Source organism: Tachysurus fulvidraco, chromosome 17 (genome assembly GCF_022655615.1).
Source record: "Tachysurus fulvidraco isolate hzauxx_2018 chromosome 17, HZAU_PFXX_2.0, whole genome shotgun sequence".
Classification (NCBI taxonomy): Eukaryota; Metazoa; Chordata; class Actinopteri; order Siluriformes; family Bagridae; genus Tachysurus; species Tachysurus fulvidraco.
The window spans coordinates 9,962,389-9,979,797 of NC_062534.1; the positions used below are offsets into that span (position 1 = coordinate 9,962,389).

The 17,409-nt window shown below is 35.8% G+C and overlaps 1 protein-coding gene across 1 annotated transcript; it reads left to right on the plus strand.

Annotated features, from left to right (window-relative positions):
* The first annotated feature begins 882 nt into the window (after positions 1 to 882).
* Positions 883 to 4,816, plus strand: sh2d1ab (SH2 domain containing 1A duplicate b). The gene is made up of 3 exons (XM_027135074.2): positions 883 to 1,071; positions 1,306 to 1,369; positions 2,807 to 4,816. The coding sequence occupies exons 1-3, from the start codon at positions 908 to 910 to the stop codon at positions 2,957 to 2,959; spliced, it is 381 nt and encodes a 126-aa protein (XP_026990875.1). The 5' UTR covers positions 883 to 907; the 3' UTR covers positions 2,960 to 4,816.
* Positions 4,817 to 17,409: the final 12,593 nt, after the last annotated feature.

A 17,409-nucleotide genomic window follows, 5' to 3' on the forward strand; every position in this document is an offset into this window, starting at 1 on the left:
TTGAAGTACTTATCTTTCTTTAACTATAAGCAAATCTCTATAAATAAATAGATAAACAAACAAATAGATAAATACTGTTTTAATTTTTAAGTACACAAACTTACTTGCAAATTCATAATAAGATTTGGCTAAACAAAAAAACAACAGATTTTAGTGTCAGGAGGCATTAAAGTACAGATAACTTTATTTTTAGGGTTGTCTTTACTTTAATGGACTATGAATTATTTAGAAAGCTGTAGGATTGCATTCATGAACAAAGTAAAACAAATTATAACATGACAGCCATTTGCATAGGTTTTTTTTTTTACCTATGGATATGGTCAATAGTAATCCTTCCTAATAGTGTTTTCTCCAAATTTACACCTCAAAACATTTGAAACATCATGTTAAATTTATTTTATAAACACGAGCATCTTAACAATACTTAATTGTATTCATCAAACACATTTAAAAAAACCACATTCCACAGTAGTTTTCTTTTTACTATGAAAGCAAACTGACCCCCTAAGTTCCTATCTTAGTCTACATTCTACAAAATTTATATCCAACCGCAGACTGTACAAATTGTAAATTAAGAAATGCACCATAATATTGAAGTACATTATGGAAATGTTTTCCAACTATCAACATGTTCAAAATCATGATATATTTAAGGTAGAATATGAACAACCTGTTACTGACTAAAAAAGATCGCTTGTAGTGGATACTGAAAACATTTTGCACAAATGTCACCTTTTCTGAAACTAAGTGTGCTTTACCTCACCTCAAGTCCATACACACAACTGTTTAACTGACATTTTTCTCACTTGCACAAACATTTCTTGTGTGAAACGCCTTTTGATGTGATTTCCTGCCTTTCACGTAATTTCCCGTAGAAGAACCACTACCTGTTGGTACTACTGAGATAATGCAGAGAACCGCACCAAGTGGAACAATGGAATCGCTGTCTTTTTATCATGGGGCCATCAGCCGTGAGATGTGTGAGAGGCGCCTGGCTGAGGTTGGCAAGGATGGCAGCTACTTAATCAGAGACAGTGAAAGCATCCCTGGTGTTTTCTGCCTCTGTGTGTTGTAAGTTCATCATAAACATGAGTCTTTTTTCTTCCAGTTTCTTTAATGACAATATATTGGGGCACTCAAGATGACACTCAAGTTTTTAAAATTTGATATTTTTGCCAGATATCTGTATACAAGTAACCAATTTCAGAGTTTTTATGTATGCCTCAATATATTATCATTTTAAATAAAATTTCAAATTATGCTTAAGTATGCTAATTTGAATTTGATATGAGAATACATTCACAGGTGCAATGGCTATGTCTACACTTACCGCTTACAGCAAAACAATGCAGGCTCCTGGGCAGCAGAGGTGAGCTGTGTCTAAATATATAAATTTATATATATATATATATATATATATATATATATATATATATATATATATATATATATATATATATATATATATATATATATGATGACATGTTTTTATGTTTTAACTTATTACTCATTGTGGCTCAATATATGGCATATGTTTGTTGTTAAAAGATTTTGATTTAAAGTCATATTATAAAAGCGTGAATTAAAGCACCTCAGTGTAATTTCAGACGTTTGTTGAGCAAAAATAATAAATATTTAAAAAAAACACAACAATAATAAACAAACAAACAAATAAACAAATAAATAAATAAATAAATAATTTCATATATCAATTGGAAATATTGCTTGTTTTCCAAAGAAAACCCCATTTTTATCCATTTAAAATACATAAAATGAATCAGATGATTTTTACGGAACGATTGTTGCACAGTCCTCTGTTTCAGTCTCATGTTATGTTTGCTAATCCAAGTTTATTTTATAAGGCTGACTGATTATTATAAAACTATTTTGCAATTGTGTTAGCACGGCTAAAAACTTATTAAAAGGGCAATAAAAGTTTAGGTTAGTTTAGTACCTGGAGCATCAGGAATTGTGGGTTGGTTAACAATCTCAAACGATCTCTTATCTTTCTTTTCATGGTAAGAAATAATCTCAAAAGGCTGTGAACTACTCTCTTCATAGAAACCAATAGCATAGAGCCAAACTGGTTCCAATCAGAACAGAAAAAGGAGTGGGAGGCCCAGTGAACTGGAAACAAGGAAATTTCCAAGTGATCCACACTTTTGGAAAGTAGTGTGTATAAGAAAAGAAAAAATCTTGCTTCCTTTAGAAACAGTCCAGGACATTTATTAAATATTTATTAAAATGAGGGTGGGAATTCCAGGCTTGACTTAATTCATTTTACATTGTTCTAGGAAGCCACTCAGAAAGATTTGGAATCATTGCTACTGGTTTGCATTTTTTTGGATCCTAATAATTACTGGAAGAATATATTAGCATTACATTACAAAAGTTTACACTCAAAGCTGTTAAAATAAACATCTCATCTATCATGTGAACCAGGGTGACCAGTCATTTTATACATTGGGTGAGCTTTACAAATTTAAATGATCTGTTTGGTAAATAATTCTCACTTGTCACATGAGTACAGCTTAGAATACCTTGAAATTACCAAATGAAAAAGGAGCAACATGGAGGTTACTTGGAGGGCATAAAAGTATGATGTTGTTTTCAAAATTTGGGATGCCAACAAAAAGAAGAGCAAGCATTTTTTTCATGAATTAAATTATTTTTTTTTACTGTATAGATGTCATTGTAACAATGTATTTAGAAAATATGATAAAAAGAAACTTTTTACAACTTTTTACTAGTAACAAAATAATTGACAAATAGCCAGGATTTATAAATCTGCTTGTATTTTTTGCAGACAGCACCTGGTCAACAGAAACGGTTGTTTCGTAAAGTGAAGAATTTGATAAGTGCTTTTGAGAAACCAGACCAGGGCATTGCCATTCCCCTTCTCTACCCTGTGACTGTTCAGAATCATTACAGCCCGGATAGATCCAATATCTCAGCATAAGGAGCATGGAAGAAGAAACTAAACCCTATTAACACCTATTCAAATTTTTCTTTATCAATTATTATTATTATTATTATTATTATTATTATTATTATTATTATTATTATTATTATTATATTGGTTTATTATTTTGATTCAGATATTTTTTTAAACTGTTGAGTGAAACAACTTTCCAATTCATACAAGACATGTATATATTTTATGTTTCACATTGTAAAAAAGTAGATAATTTAGTATTGGTGATTCTACAGTAAGACAGTAAGTGGTAATGATATTCATTTTATTTGAAACCCTATTAATGCAGTTTGTATTGCATAATATGAAATTGTCTGTGCATCTATGTTAAGTAATCTATTTTTTATGTTCTGAAGAAGTCTTAAAATGCATTTTATTAGAAGGTGTTATAATGAATAAAAATTCAAGATAAATAAAATACATACAGTACATACAGACATATGATTTTAAGGCACATGGCTCTGCATAAATCTGCACAAACCAGAAAAGCCCCACAGGAAGAGAACCTCATCTCCTAGCAACGGCACTCTCAATTCTCTATAGCTATCAGTCTTCATGGGTGAAATCGGCCTTATATTGCATGAGATCCAAACCTCCCTTTTTTAATTATTTCTCATGCTTATGGATATTCATGGCTTCTGGCATTTACATCTAGCCACCAATGATTTTAGAGATGAGACACAGAAAAGCAGATATTGGATGTCTTGCTGAATTTGAATCGGAAGTTTGAAAAAAAATCCTTCCATACAGTACATCAGCGTCTTCAAACACAAAAGAAGTCTGACTACATAAGACTAGCAGAAGACACAGTGAATGAAGATTGAAATAGTTTAATATTATACTAGAAGAAAATGGATTCAGGGCTATTGTGTTTAGCTTTGTTATCAGAGAACATGTAAGATATTTTATTGTTCTCTAATTTCATTGCAAGCCAGGATATAACAAATGATAATAAGCCAATTCATAATTATTACTGAATTCTGCAACCCATTTGACTACTGTGTGTATACCCTGTATGCTGTTAAAACAACTATGAACCTTCTTAGCATAAATTCCACAAGATCAAAGAATGTGTGCTCTACTATGAAGTCCAACACAATTCACAGAGTATGAAATTGGCCACTGCTGTAAGAGAAATCTATTGCCACAAAGGGGTGTGCTTGGTCTGCAACAATGTTTAGGTGGGTGGTACATGTCAAAGTAACATCCAGATGAATGCAAAGACCCAAGGTTTCCCAGCTGAACATTGCCTGGAACATCACACCAGCTATCCACTGTTCCCATGGTGCATTCTATCTCTTCCCCAGATAATAATACAAATGCACTCAGCTGTTCACCTGAAGTAAACGGAAACATGATTTATCCAGGCCACCTTGTTTTATTGCTCTCTGGTCCAACCATAATGCTCATATGCCCATTTTAGGACCTGCAACCCATCTGTGGCAACCCATCTTAAAGCAATTAATCTATGTATTGCATATAATAATTCTTTCTACCCTCAGGGCTATAAAATATTAAAAAATAGTAAACATTTTCATGAAAAATTTTAAAAATACACAAATTACATTCATCTAGTTGTATACATGTGCCCCTAAACTTGAAACTAAACCTGGCGTCTCTTCACAGCCTCTCTGATAGGTTTTGTATTGATAATGTAAATTTGGGAGGGAGGTCTTGTCAGTGGTGTCACTGCAGTGCTCAATTTGCAACTATATGATAATTACTTTAGATTTTTCCCTAAAATGTTTATAATTGTAATTTCACATTGAGGTTGGAAAAAGTTCTTATTTGTGCAAATGGAAGAAATTGGAAAAGTGAAAAATAAATATATTTTTGACATGATTTTGGCATCATTATTTTATGTGGCAGCAATACAATGCATAAAATACTGCAGGTACAAATCAGTGATCCTAATGTTGATATTCACCCTCTTTAACACTCTGTGTGAAGTCGAAGTGTGATCTCTTTGAGACTGATCATAGCATGGATATTGGTACCATACAGGCTGGATTTAATGCTGATTTGGTCAGAATTTCACACATTTTCTAAAGTAATATTTTTCATTGGTAGAAAATATTCTTGTTCTCAGCTATTTGTGGCATTCATAGTTTATGCTACATTAACACATATGAAAATTCAAAAGTAGGTTTGATGTAAATAGTAAATATGTAAATGAATAACTCTGCAGACAGGGTATTGAGACCTCATAAAAGTACTCTGGGAGGTGCAGGTTGGCTATCTCATACCCACATAATTGTGCCATTCATATCCTACTGCAATGATTTTTTACTTTTTTGATATTTATTCTCAGACTTCTGATAGCATATTACATGTTTATATAGGGGATGCATGTGAGAATGGGAATGTGAAAGGTTCAGTGAAAAAGATTTTATGATTTTAGGGTAAGATTTATATGTACACATCAAAGGCCAGCTCAAAGAGAATGAGTCCAATTTCATAGATCTGTAGATGTAATAAGTCTGTCAGTGTTTTTTGTCCTGTTTCTGTCTGCGCCTTGCCCTGTTGTTAATTGTTTGCTCCGCCCACTTCTTGATTACCATGGACACTAATTGTACTCAATCTTTCCTCCAGGTGTGTTGTCTTTGTCTCTGATTGTCTCTGCTTTGTCATTGGTTCCTGTCACCTATATATTCTCTGTTTGTTCACTTCCCTGGTGCTAGTCGTTTTCCCATGTTCCTGTTTCCTGTCAGCTCTGTGTTCGGTCTTGTTTTGCCTGTCTGTCTGTTTTCTTGTTTTTTGTCATTAAATCTCTTTAAGGCATTTGGATCCTCATTTGCCTTTGCCTCACCGTGACATTAGATTTATAATCTAAATTTGTTTTTCAGAATGTTGTGCTATTGGTTATCAGATGTGGATAAGTGTTCATAAACATTTGTTTTTACTGCACATTGTTGAATCAGACATCTTTCCAAACCAGCAAAACATGATTGAAGTTACAGATTATTTGGAGCAAGTCGTCTGTAGTAACTAGCTAACTATACAATCAGAGATGTTTTAATAAGTAAGGATTAAACAGGTTGCAATTTATTTACTATTTGGATAGTTCACTTAAAATCAACATAAAACATCTAGGTATGTCTGGATGTATCGCCTGTTACTTGTGTCTTACTGTTTATTCTCCCTATTTATACCGGTTGTCTTGTGTGTTTTGTTTGCTAAGTTCTTTTTTTGTGCGTTGTGTCTCCTGGTTTCTGGTTTGTGTTCTGATATTTCAGTTGTTTTTATTAATAAACCCCCCTTTTTATGTTATCCCTGCATTTGGTTCTGACTTTTCTCTGGTGGAGGCACCATTTTTTTGACAGAGATAAGCACAGTACTACAGAAACTTTTGTGAACCCTTCTTGTCTCACATGTTTATCAAATTGTGGACCTCAGAATAGGTGATATCACTATTTATCACTGGTACCATTTACCATTTCTAAGTCCACTGTGTGAGCCATATATATATATAATGCTTAGAAAAGCAGTGTTGTAATGGAGTACAAATACTTCGTTACTGTACTTAAGTAGAAATCTCTCGTATCTTTACTTCGCTATTTAAATTTGTCAACTTTCACTTTTACCCCACTATATTTCCTAGATAAAATGTATACTTTTTCTCCGTTATATTCCCACTAAGCATCTTCGTTACTCGTTACTACAAAATAAAATCAGAAAAAATGTGTGCGACTGCAATAAGGGACTTTGGCGAATCACTGCTCCTAGATTGCATTACGCAGCTCCGCACGCTCTATTTCAGCATAATGTTGCCAAAGGAGGAGGAAGCACAATGGAAACCGCAATGGAAGCACCTACTGGAGGACCTCCTGTTATCGTAGACGACCACCCTGATGATAGTGGTGAAGTCGCTAGATAATGTTATACACTCGTGGCCGTATTTGCAAGAAATGTTTCTGTACATTGGAATGAAAGATTCTTCCTACCGGATGAAGTGCCTCATGCCTAGCGAAAATCACTGAAATTTTACTTTTTACTTTTACTTCAAATACTTAAGTACATTAAATATCAGAAAATTACTTTTGATACTTAAGTACAGTATATATCAGATACTTTAAGACTTTTACTTGAGTACTATTCTAAAAGGTAACTTTCACTTTAACCAAAGTCTTTTTCTAGTACTATACTTGTACTTTTACTCAAGTATTGCTTTCAAGTACTTTATACAACACTGTAGAAAAGCAACAAGTGTCCCTTTATGACCATCTCCACTACCTGCCACCTCCGGTGCTCTGCTTTTTATGTGTCACATGTGTGGAAGATATGTATGGAAGCTTCTGCCAGGTGTGTCACAGTGGGTTATAGGTACTGTGGGAAAAATCGATCCTCACGTCCTCCTTCTTTCAAGAGCTGCTGCCCGCTGTTGTTGGCACAGACCAAATTTCTTTCTTCCAGGAGGAAATTCTCTCGTATCTGAGAAAGGGGGTATAGAGCCTATTCCCCTCCCAGATCAAGCCTCGGACTTTACAGCTGGTATTTCTTGGTTGCCTGAAGGATGCCTATCTACACATAGGCATCTTGCTAGAGCACAGGAGATTCTCCCGGTTTGCTTTCTGGGGCGAAGCATACCAGTACTGGGTTCTCTCTTTTGCCTAGTCTTTTTGCTCATGCTCACAATGTGCATGGAGGCTGTTCTGGCATCAATGTACCACAGGGCATCCATGCTGGTACTCAATTATCCACTTGGCCCATCTGGACATAGAAGCTGGGCATTGAGATGCCACACTTGCCCACATGAGGTCCCTAGGCCTCATGTTAAAGTCAGGGAAGCATGTGCCTTCTCCCTCTCTGAGAACCACCTTCTTGGGGATTGTTTGGGATTCAGCCACAATGTTGGCACGTCTTTCTCCAGCTGGGGGATTTCATCTTTTCTGCCATATGGAACATATGGCTTGGCCGATACCTCTCTTACCCCTTTTCCACCAAAAAGAACCTAGTGCTGGTTCAGAGCTAGTGCTGGTGCTGGTTCAAAGTTGGTTCCACTGGCGAACCTTCTAAGAACCGGTTTGCCTTTCCACCGGCTAGAGAGCCATCACAGAGCCGAGTCTGACATCACAGTATACGTCTCACGTTTCCCAGCGCAGCAAAGTTAGCGCAGCAGCGGCAAACGCAACAACAATGGCGGATGTTGCTTTACTGTTAATGCTCATGGCTTTGTGAACCTACATTGGCATGCAAAATCCAATGCAAATCCAACGTGTACGTGCAGCTCTGTGTAATTTGTATAAATGGAGGTTGTAATCGAGAAAGTACATAACATTATTTTATCATTAACATAGAAAAAAGTTAGCCTTAGCATGTAGCTACCTACTATAATATGTGCTGATAAGTGATTATATTGTGGTAAAGTAAAAGTTAGTAAACTTTAGGTACATTACAGTGGTGTAGTCTAGTTTTTTGTTATATGTTATATGAATATGGGACCTAAAGCACAGGTTTTATCAGCTGTCAATTTTCAATGTGCATTTCATAGTGAAAAAAAACATTTGTTCATTGCAGAATATTATGAACTGAATGAACTGGTAATTTACAAGCATTCCAAATACATTTGTACTCGGGCTGTGGGTGAAATGTCACACGAAGCTGCTGTAGCTTTAGGCGCAGGCTTTCGAAAACACTCAAAGAGTGTAGTTTGAGTCTGCTTTCGTTTCAGATCTTCTTTTACATTACTTAGTTAATTTCAAATTTGTGCCAAAAAAGACTGCCAAGCAACTGATTTTCCTCCTTGGTAGGTTACATCAGATCAGGTCACAGGCCACGGAAGCCCCAATGGTCCATAAACATTAGTGATTCGCAATCGCAACCACAGTCTGTGTCCGGGGTGAATTTATGAATTTATGAATGAACACAGACGGGGTGAATTTATGAATGAAAGTTTTGTCAGAAAACGATATTGTTATGTATCCTCACACTTTTTAAGTGGGTATACGGAAATCCTTGGCCTTTCCTAGTGGGTATACGCGTATACCTGAGTATCACGTAGACTACACCATTCCTACAATATCAAATGCGCTAACAGTAAACCCGCTTACAGCCCTTGACGCAAGCGGTTCTTAAGTCTAGACTTGCAACGTTTTGGTGCTACTTAAGAACCACTTTTCCTGGTTCAGAGCCAGTGCTTTGGCTGTCGAAACAGAAAGAACTGGTTCTAAATTAGGCTCTGGCTCCAAACCAGCACTCAAACTGCCTCGGTGGAAAAGGGGCATCTGTTGCCCAAATGCAGAGGGTGTTCGGGTTCATGGTTATAGTGTCTTAAGCTATTCCTTTGGGTCTGTTACACATGAGCCCATGGCTCAGGAGCAGGTTTTTTCACCCCTGCAGACACCTTTAAGAGTCACAAGGGTAACACGTCATGAGCTTTGCACCCTTTTTATGTGGACAGGTCCTGGTGTCTCATCTTAGATACCACTCTTAGGGTATGTAATTATTGAGACTAGATTTTTGTCATTAAGACACTTTTGATGGACGGTCCCCACTATCTAGGTTTGAGGAGAGGTCCTAGACAGCCACCTCGCCCATGGCATTTGGGAGGGCTCCTGTAAGTCATGGCACACATCCTGAAGATCTGGGTTGTGTTTCTAGTGCTGACAAAACTCAGGGGCTCCCTTTGGTTATCCCCTTCTTTAATCATTAGGACTGTCTGTATTTGCACCCTCTGTTCAGGTTAGTGTACCAGATCTGGAATTAGGTAGAGATTAGTGTTCTCTCACTGAAAGAGATTTACACTCCTGCATAATTTGAAATCAGGCTTCCTACTGAGGCAGTGGCACTGAAAAATGCCTCACTGAAGCTGAGGCTTTCCTGCAGACTGTGTCACCCTGACTGGGACCTTTCAGTAGTCTAAGAGGGGCTTTTCCAAACCCTTTTTTGAGCCACTGAAGTCAGCCTCTAAGGAGTTTCTGACCCTGCTACTAACTAGTTGTCTGGTCTTCTTCTGCCCTCAAGCACATGAGTCAGCAGAGCAGGGCACTTACAGTACACCCATTACTCAAGTGTGTGGCACAAGACCTCTGCCTTTTTATCTGCTTTGGCAGCCACAACAATACAATCCAGTCTCCTAGCAGTGCCTTGTGCTCTGTAGGCTAACTCCACCAGGTGTATTGCCTTGCCCAACACTCTTGCTATGGCTGTTCCCCTAGAGGATACTTGTTTTGCACAGGTTTGTCCTCTCCACACACTTTTATCAGGTTCTATAACCTGGAGCCCACTCCTGGGTCCTGGGTCTTACATGGATAATGGTGCACTGCTCCCAGTTTTATGGTCTTGCTGGCACTATTGTTGTGGACAGACAATGAGCACATGCACTGCAAGGTGGGCCGTTGCTGAACAGTTCCTGACTAGACAGGTCCACCCTGACCTGCTGCTGCTCAGCTGAGAACCACCTCTGCTGGCTGATCCCACCAGAGTAAGAAAGCCAGCACCTGCTCATGTGTTTTTACATAGGAAAGCGTGGCAAAACATTATAGAGCTGAAATCCATACAACTATAGCCAGCAAAAACATAAAATTATAGCAAATCATTGTATTTTTTCAAAAATATGTTAAATGACCATTCTCCAAAGACTCTAAAAAATCTCTTCCATGAGAAAATTATTTTAGCATATTACCCAAAAGATGAATTAGGCTGAAAAATGTTTTTTTTTAAAGTTTAAATAGGTTTAAACTTATAATTCACTCTTTACTATAACAACAACCACAACAGAGAAAACTCTGTTTGGTGTGTATATACAACATTCATCTATATGAAGTAATTTTATTATTCTCTTACAGCAGTAGTGATTATTGTATATAATGCATCAATATGATATTTCGAGTCAATATGAAATTTTAGAAATTATTTTTTACCTGAAGTGAATTGAGTGACCTCCTGAATATCTCCCACTGGGCAATTGTTTTTAAATGTGTAGAGAGTGAACCACTTTGGGTTGGCACTGAGCTCTATCCCACAAGTTGTATTCCGGTGTAGCCCACCTGCCTGCTACTACTGTACATCAAAGTATCTTAATCCAAAATGTATCAGGTTTGTGAACGATCACAAAGTCCACAATGGTATCCAATAATGAAGTGGAATGATAGGTTAGAGCCTTAATAAATTTCCCCATAAGGAGTGTACTGGACCCCCTTGATAACTTTTCCTTGACTATTGAAGATAGCGCTTGGGATATTCTGAAAAGCCACATAGTATTCCTCACTGCTGCTTACAGTAGCTCCATGGTGATGATGTGGCCTTGAAGGTTATATTAGAGGGAGGTGATTTCAGAACTGTTGAGGATATACAAATGTGTTACTCTTGTGGGATTACCAAAGATCTGTATAGAAAAGCTGCAGGTGATGCCCAGTCCTGTACCTGCATTCAATACACCTGCTGAGGCCATCATAGCAGTACTGGATGATTTCCTTTGAAAACTTATTGTAGACACTTACAGTATTACAGTACGGATTCAATAAACAACAGGGTGGCCCATGTCAGAGTACACTGTCATACAATAGGCAATCAATTTAAGGATCTCATATTGTACCTCTACTACTTGGCCATAGCCATTGAATATCTTGGTGTGCTTCATTGAATGGGTAGTGATGACCTGGTTAAATTTTAAATTGTTCATTATAACACTGAACTTCGTAATAGTTTGAGGTGGCCAGATACATTGAGTTAACTGTAAAGATCAATGGGGAGGGGGGTCTCATTGTTCATAGCTTGCATGCTGGTCACATGAAATCTGTTATAACTGTAGTCACAGTGGGCATACACCAAGCTTTTCTCAATGAATCTGAAGATCTGACATCCAACCAGGGGGCCTGGGAAAAAATTTTATTATTTTAAATGACCATGTGCATGGGCATATATGTCATGTTTAAATTCTATACTGTATATAGAAAATCATGTCCATAATCTCATCACCACTATAATAACACAATATTCTCTTCACTCTGATGTAATAGAACTTCTTCATTTTTATAAAGCTGCAGCTGGTGTATCTGCATTTGAGTCCTCGACAACAGCCCTCAACTCATCAGTTAAATGGAACAACAATTCTTATATATAAAAAAAGTCTTAAAACATAAAATTAATAGTACAAATAATAATAACATTAATTGTAGTTCTTTCTCCTTGCAATTAGAATTTGCAGTAAAATGTATTATAGCCTCCTGATCTTGTACCACTGGCTGGAGTCTTGTTGCCCGGTGGTCACCTTGCCAGGGATTGGGGATTGCTGTGTACTGTGTGAAGCTGCCCGAAGACTGTCATGCCTTATTTTGAACCAATGTTGTGTCGGTCAGCAATCAGGTCTGTGCTGACACATTACATCCTCGGCAGCTACCGGTTGCACTATTATAAACTGTTGTAGAAAGGGCATTATTTACATTTACACTATTAACTGTAGAGTGTCACCCAAATGAGGATGGGTTCCCTTCTGAGCCTGGTTCCTCTCAAGGTTTCTTGCTCATATCAAATCAGGGAATTTTTACTTGCCTCCGTCGCCTCCGGCTTGCTCATTAGGCATAGGGATAGATATACAGTATAGTATCATAAACTTTTAAGTTAATCTTTTTAAAATTAATCTAAGTAATAATTAATGTGTGAGGGACACCACAAATGTTCTGCACTGCTTTGTCAGTATTTCAGACTTTAAGACTTCATCATGGTTTATTATCCTGGAAAACTTTATGTTTGCAGAGGGGATTGCAGAGAGCAGATGCCTCAACTATATGATTTTACCTGCTAATCTAGCTATTGTTCTTTCATCACTAGGGACAACACAGCTGTAAACAAGGAGGCCAAAAAGGCTGTGGTATTAGCTACAAAAATGATGGGTAGAAAGCAGTTGTAGGAGTAACTGGTCTCCAACCTTCATTTGCCCAGGCTAGCTCCTGTAATCTGATAATACATTTAAACAGTAATTCCAAGTTGAAGTCCATATAAGAAATGATCAGCCTAACTCACATAGACTGGATTCAGTTGTTGTAGGTTTATTGGCAGTCACAAAGACAGCAAACAACCAGCTACTTCCACTGAAATACTGCTGCCTTCTGTGGCCTTATATACAGTTCAGACATACCCCCTTTTTTCCACTCCCTCTTTCTTCTCCCTAATCAAAATTCAGCTCACGTGACGATGGACGAGGGATTGGGATAGATATATAGTATCATAAATTTTAAGTTAATTTTTATAAAATTAATTTTAAACTTTAATTTTATATATTCATTTATTTATTTATTTATCCTTATTTCTTATTATTATTATTATATACTGTATTTATTTATTTTTCTCTCTCTTCTGTTTCCATACTTCTGTAAAGCGCTATACAAATCAAATTTAAATTGAAAAAAATAAATTGAATCGAATCAAGGCAGATGCTGTTTTAGCATTAGAGAGTTTGCTGGAACCCAAACAACAAAACAAGTAAAACAAAAATGGCTGCAAAGTGGAACCTTTCCCCGCTTTAGTATAAAATCTAAATTAACAGAGAGGTTACTTACAAAATGCAGTTAATCTGCATCATTATCCTGTCCAGAACAGGAATATGCTGGATAAGGTGACTAAAATGGGCAGAGAAAATTACTGTACCGAGGAGCATTCAGTTACTGAACAGATTAGACATAGGTACATAGAATTTTTTAAGATTTTTTTAAATTAGCTATTGATTCATTTTTAGATATTGGACTGATTATTGTATGTCACTATCATTGTTGTGTTTGTGTTGTTTATGTTTTGTTTTTTGTATCTTCTATGTTTGTAATGTTGTTGGATGTTAATGTGGCTTCCTTGAGTGCAAAACAAATTCCCTTCGGGGCAATAAAGGTTTCAATAAATATAAATTAATCATTTTCTTTGCTTCATTCATTTCTATTCAATGGCAGCATTTTAATGCAGGTCATTTTATTGCTTGCTTTTATTGCTGCTGCTTATTTCTTCCTCAAATTAGCATTAACTCTTCTTGCAAGAGGCCCATTTTGTTTGAGTGAAATTACATCAGTTAAAATTAAGTTTAACACCAACTGATTCAGATGACAAAATAATAAACCAGATTAGCTTTATATGACTAAGAGGAAACTACTGGGAAAGACTGGTTTAGAGATCTGCTGCTGCTCACAAATAAACTTATACCAACCTGTTCTTAACAAAGTACTGATTGTACTGATATTTTTGCTTTGGTTATTAAGAAATATTGACCCTTAAATTGTAATTACACAGAGGATGTTTAATACAATTTTTGTAATGAGCAAATGCAATTAGCAGTTTGGGTAATGGAATTTATTAGGAAAAAAAGAAATTCATGTCATGTGGAGTCCCAATTAATCAACATGCATTGAAGCAACAAATAAGCAAAGAAAGGTAAATTATTTGGTAGTTTCTTAGTATGTATAAATAATTTATGTAAATAAAAGAACACACACCTGTTTGCCTACTATCTGATGGTGCATACAAAGCCATTGTGCATGAGGTTGATAGCTGTAACCATTCATGAAAGTCATCATAAATGAAATAAACCAGGGTGGTGTCATAGATGATCTCAGATAGATGAGCTTGCTTTGTGTATTATAAAAGAGCATGACGGCCTGAGCCCAGATAGAGTGACTGGAGCAAAGTATACTGTGCATTGTCACAGTCAGAATCTGATCTATTTGGTCATACTCAAAATATATCTACATTGGCTATGTAACTGGAAAATAACAGACAATGGACAAATGATACATACACACACACACACACACACACACACACACACACACACACACACACACACACACACACACACACACACACACATATATATATATATATATATATATATATATATATATATATATATATATATATATATGTGTGTGTGTGTGTGTGTGTGTGTGTGTGTGTTGCCAAGAGGAGTTTATATAAAATGATGCACACACACACACACACACACACACACACACACACACACACACACACACACACACACACACACACACACACACACACATATATATATGTGTGTGTTGCCAAGAGGAGTTTATATAAAATGATGCACACACACACACACACACACACACACACACACACACACACACACACACACACACACACACACATATATATATATATATATATATATATATATATATATATATATATGTGTGTGTGTGTGTGTGTGTGTGTGTGTGTGTGTGTGTGTGTGTGTGCATCATTTTATATAAACACACACACACACACACACACACATGAAAATATAGCAAAGCCATTATGTCTTAAATATAAGATGGCTTATATATATAAAATGATGCACACACACACACACACACACACACACACACACACACACACACACACACACATATATATATATATATATATATATATATATATATGTGTGTGTGTGTGTGTGTGTGTGTGTGTGTGTGTGTGTGTGTGTGTGTGTGCATCATTTTATATATATATATATATATATATATATATATATATATATATATATATATATATATGTGTGTGTGTGTGTGTGTGTGTGTGTGTGTGTGTGCATCATTTTATATATATAAGCCATCTTATATTTAAGACATAATGGCTTTGCTATATTTTCAGGAATAAAAATAATAAATGATTAATCAATTGTTCTTTAGAGGCAAACGTTTATATATATTTTTTTACTTTAAATAAGTATATACTTATATTATTTATTACAGAATAAAGCTGATGAGATGCAATTTGCAATATGCAATATTTCCTCAAATGAAACATCTGTGCAGCAGAATTTAATAGTTATGCATAACCTTACTACATTGACAAAGAAGAAAAAATCATGGTACCATCTCCATGAATGAGTAGCTCCAGATTTATATTGATCCAAGTTCTAAATATTAAATTGAAGTCTATGGACAGAAGATTTCTGTTAGGAGCCTGATTATAAAAACAACCAAAGAGACTATATAAACTAATGTTACTAACTAAAAGCTATCATAACCAAGAAAGGCTTAAATAGAAAAATATATTTTTATATGTTCCATTCACTCATTATTTCTATTTACCACAATAGGAACTAGCTGACATTTGTTATTTTTCCCTTCTATCAAATGGAAAATCATTTATGATGTCTGTGACCTTTTTTTTTTATCACAGATAAAGATCACAGATTGTTTTATTGTGACCTTGGCAATTAATATGAACCCACAAGTAAGACATTAATATTGAAATGGTTTTTAGTTTTTCATCAACATAATGACTTGGATTACACTGTCAAACAATTTATCAGTGAGCAGTTTAATCCAAAAACTTTTTTTTGATGGCAATGTCTTTCTCTGAGTGATAGGATGGTCTGTGGTATAGAATGCTGATCAATCACTGATAAACACCTCTTGGCAAGTTTTGAGTAACTGATGATGCATACCCTCAACTTGCATTCATAGTTTCCATGGCTGGTCTTTGAATACTCTTGCTGCTTTCTCAATTCAGTCAGACTCGGCCTGTGCTCGCTGGGTAGTGTATAATGTTGCACCTGATCAATGCTGTGTTGGCCATCTCATCTGACACATGAGGCTTAATAACTAGTGTTACATCTATGCCACCGGGGTAAAGTCACATTGAAAGGGCCATCGGTGCTCACACAGTGCATGTTCTGTGCATTATCTGTGAACGGAGTGGTTAATGTGTTAAAACAAGTTGTGCCCTAACAGTTTTGTACAAACGATAAAAAAAGCTAAGGTGTTGCTTCTGCTTTGCAAACAAAGACATTCTGGTTTTCTCTTCATCTATTTCCACAAAGTAAAATCACACACATTTTTATGGTTGAAAGAGAAAGTACTGTACTACAAACATTTTGCTGACAAAAATGTATGAAAAAATGTTTCCTGTTGTGCATGCTTTTATTTTGTGAAGGAGGTCTGTCGTTTCACACCTCTGCAAAATGTTCTCACAGGCAGTTCAGCAAATAACTAATATTCATTATGCAATACAAAATTGGAAACTATTAGTATTTATATTACCCCAATTAAATCTTAGCAGATTACTTCTTGGCAAAAATTATACATTTTAAACCATACAGTATTAATATTATCATCAATTAAAACTATAAACTACACAATAAATTAAAAGAAAACATGTGGCCACAGGAGGGAGTAATATGAATCAGTACTCATTAATATTTATTATTTTTTTCAGCAGTTTTTTTTAAAATAGAAAAGATAAAAATTATGATTTTCAATAATGGTACCCACATAGCAGATATACATCACCAGAGCATGTGCAGTTTATATCTCCACAATACCTCAGATATGGAACAATGATAAGTGATTGTCAGTAATTAAGAAGATGATGGCAAAGCATTTATTAATTAACTTCTCAGCAGTCCTCATAATCCGCTGCAGGGTCTTGTGAACCGAGATTGTGCAGTTCCCAAACTAGACAGTAATGCAGCTGCTCAGAATGCTCTCAATGATCCCACT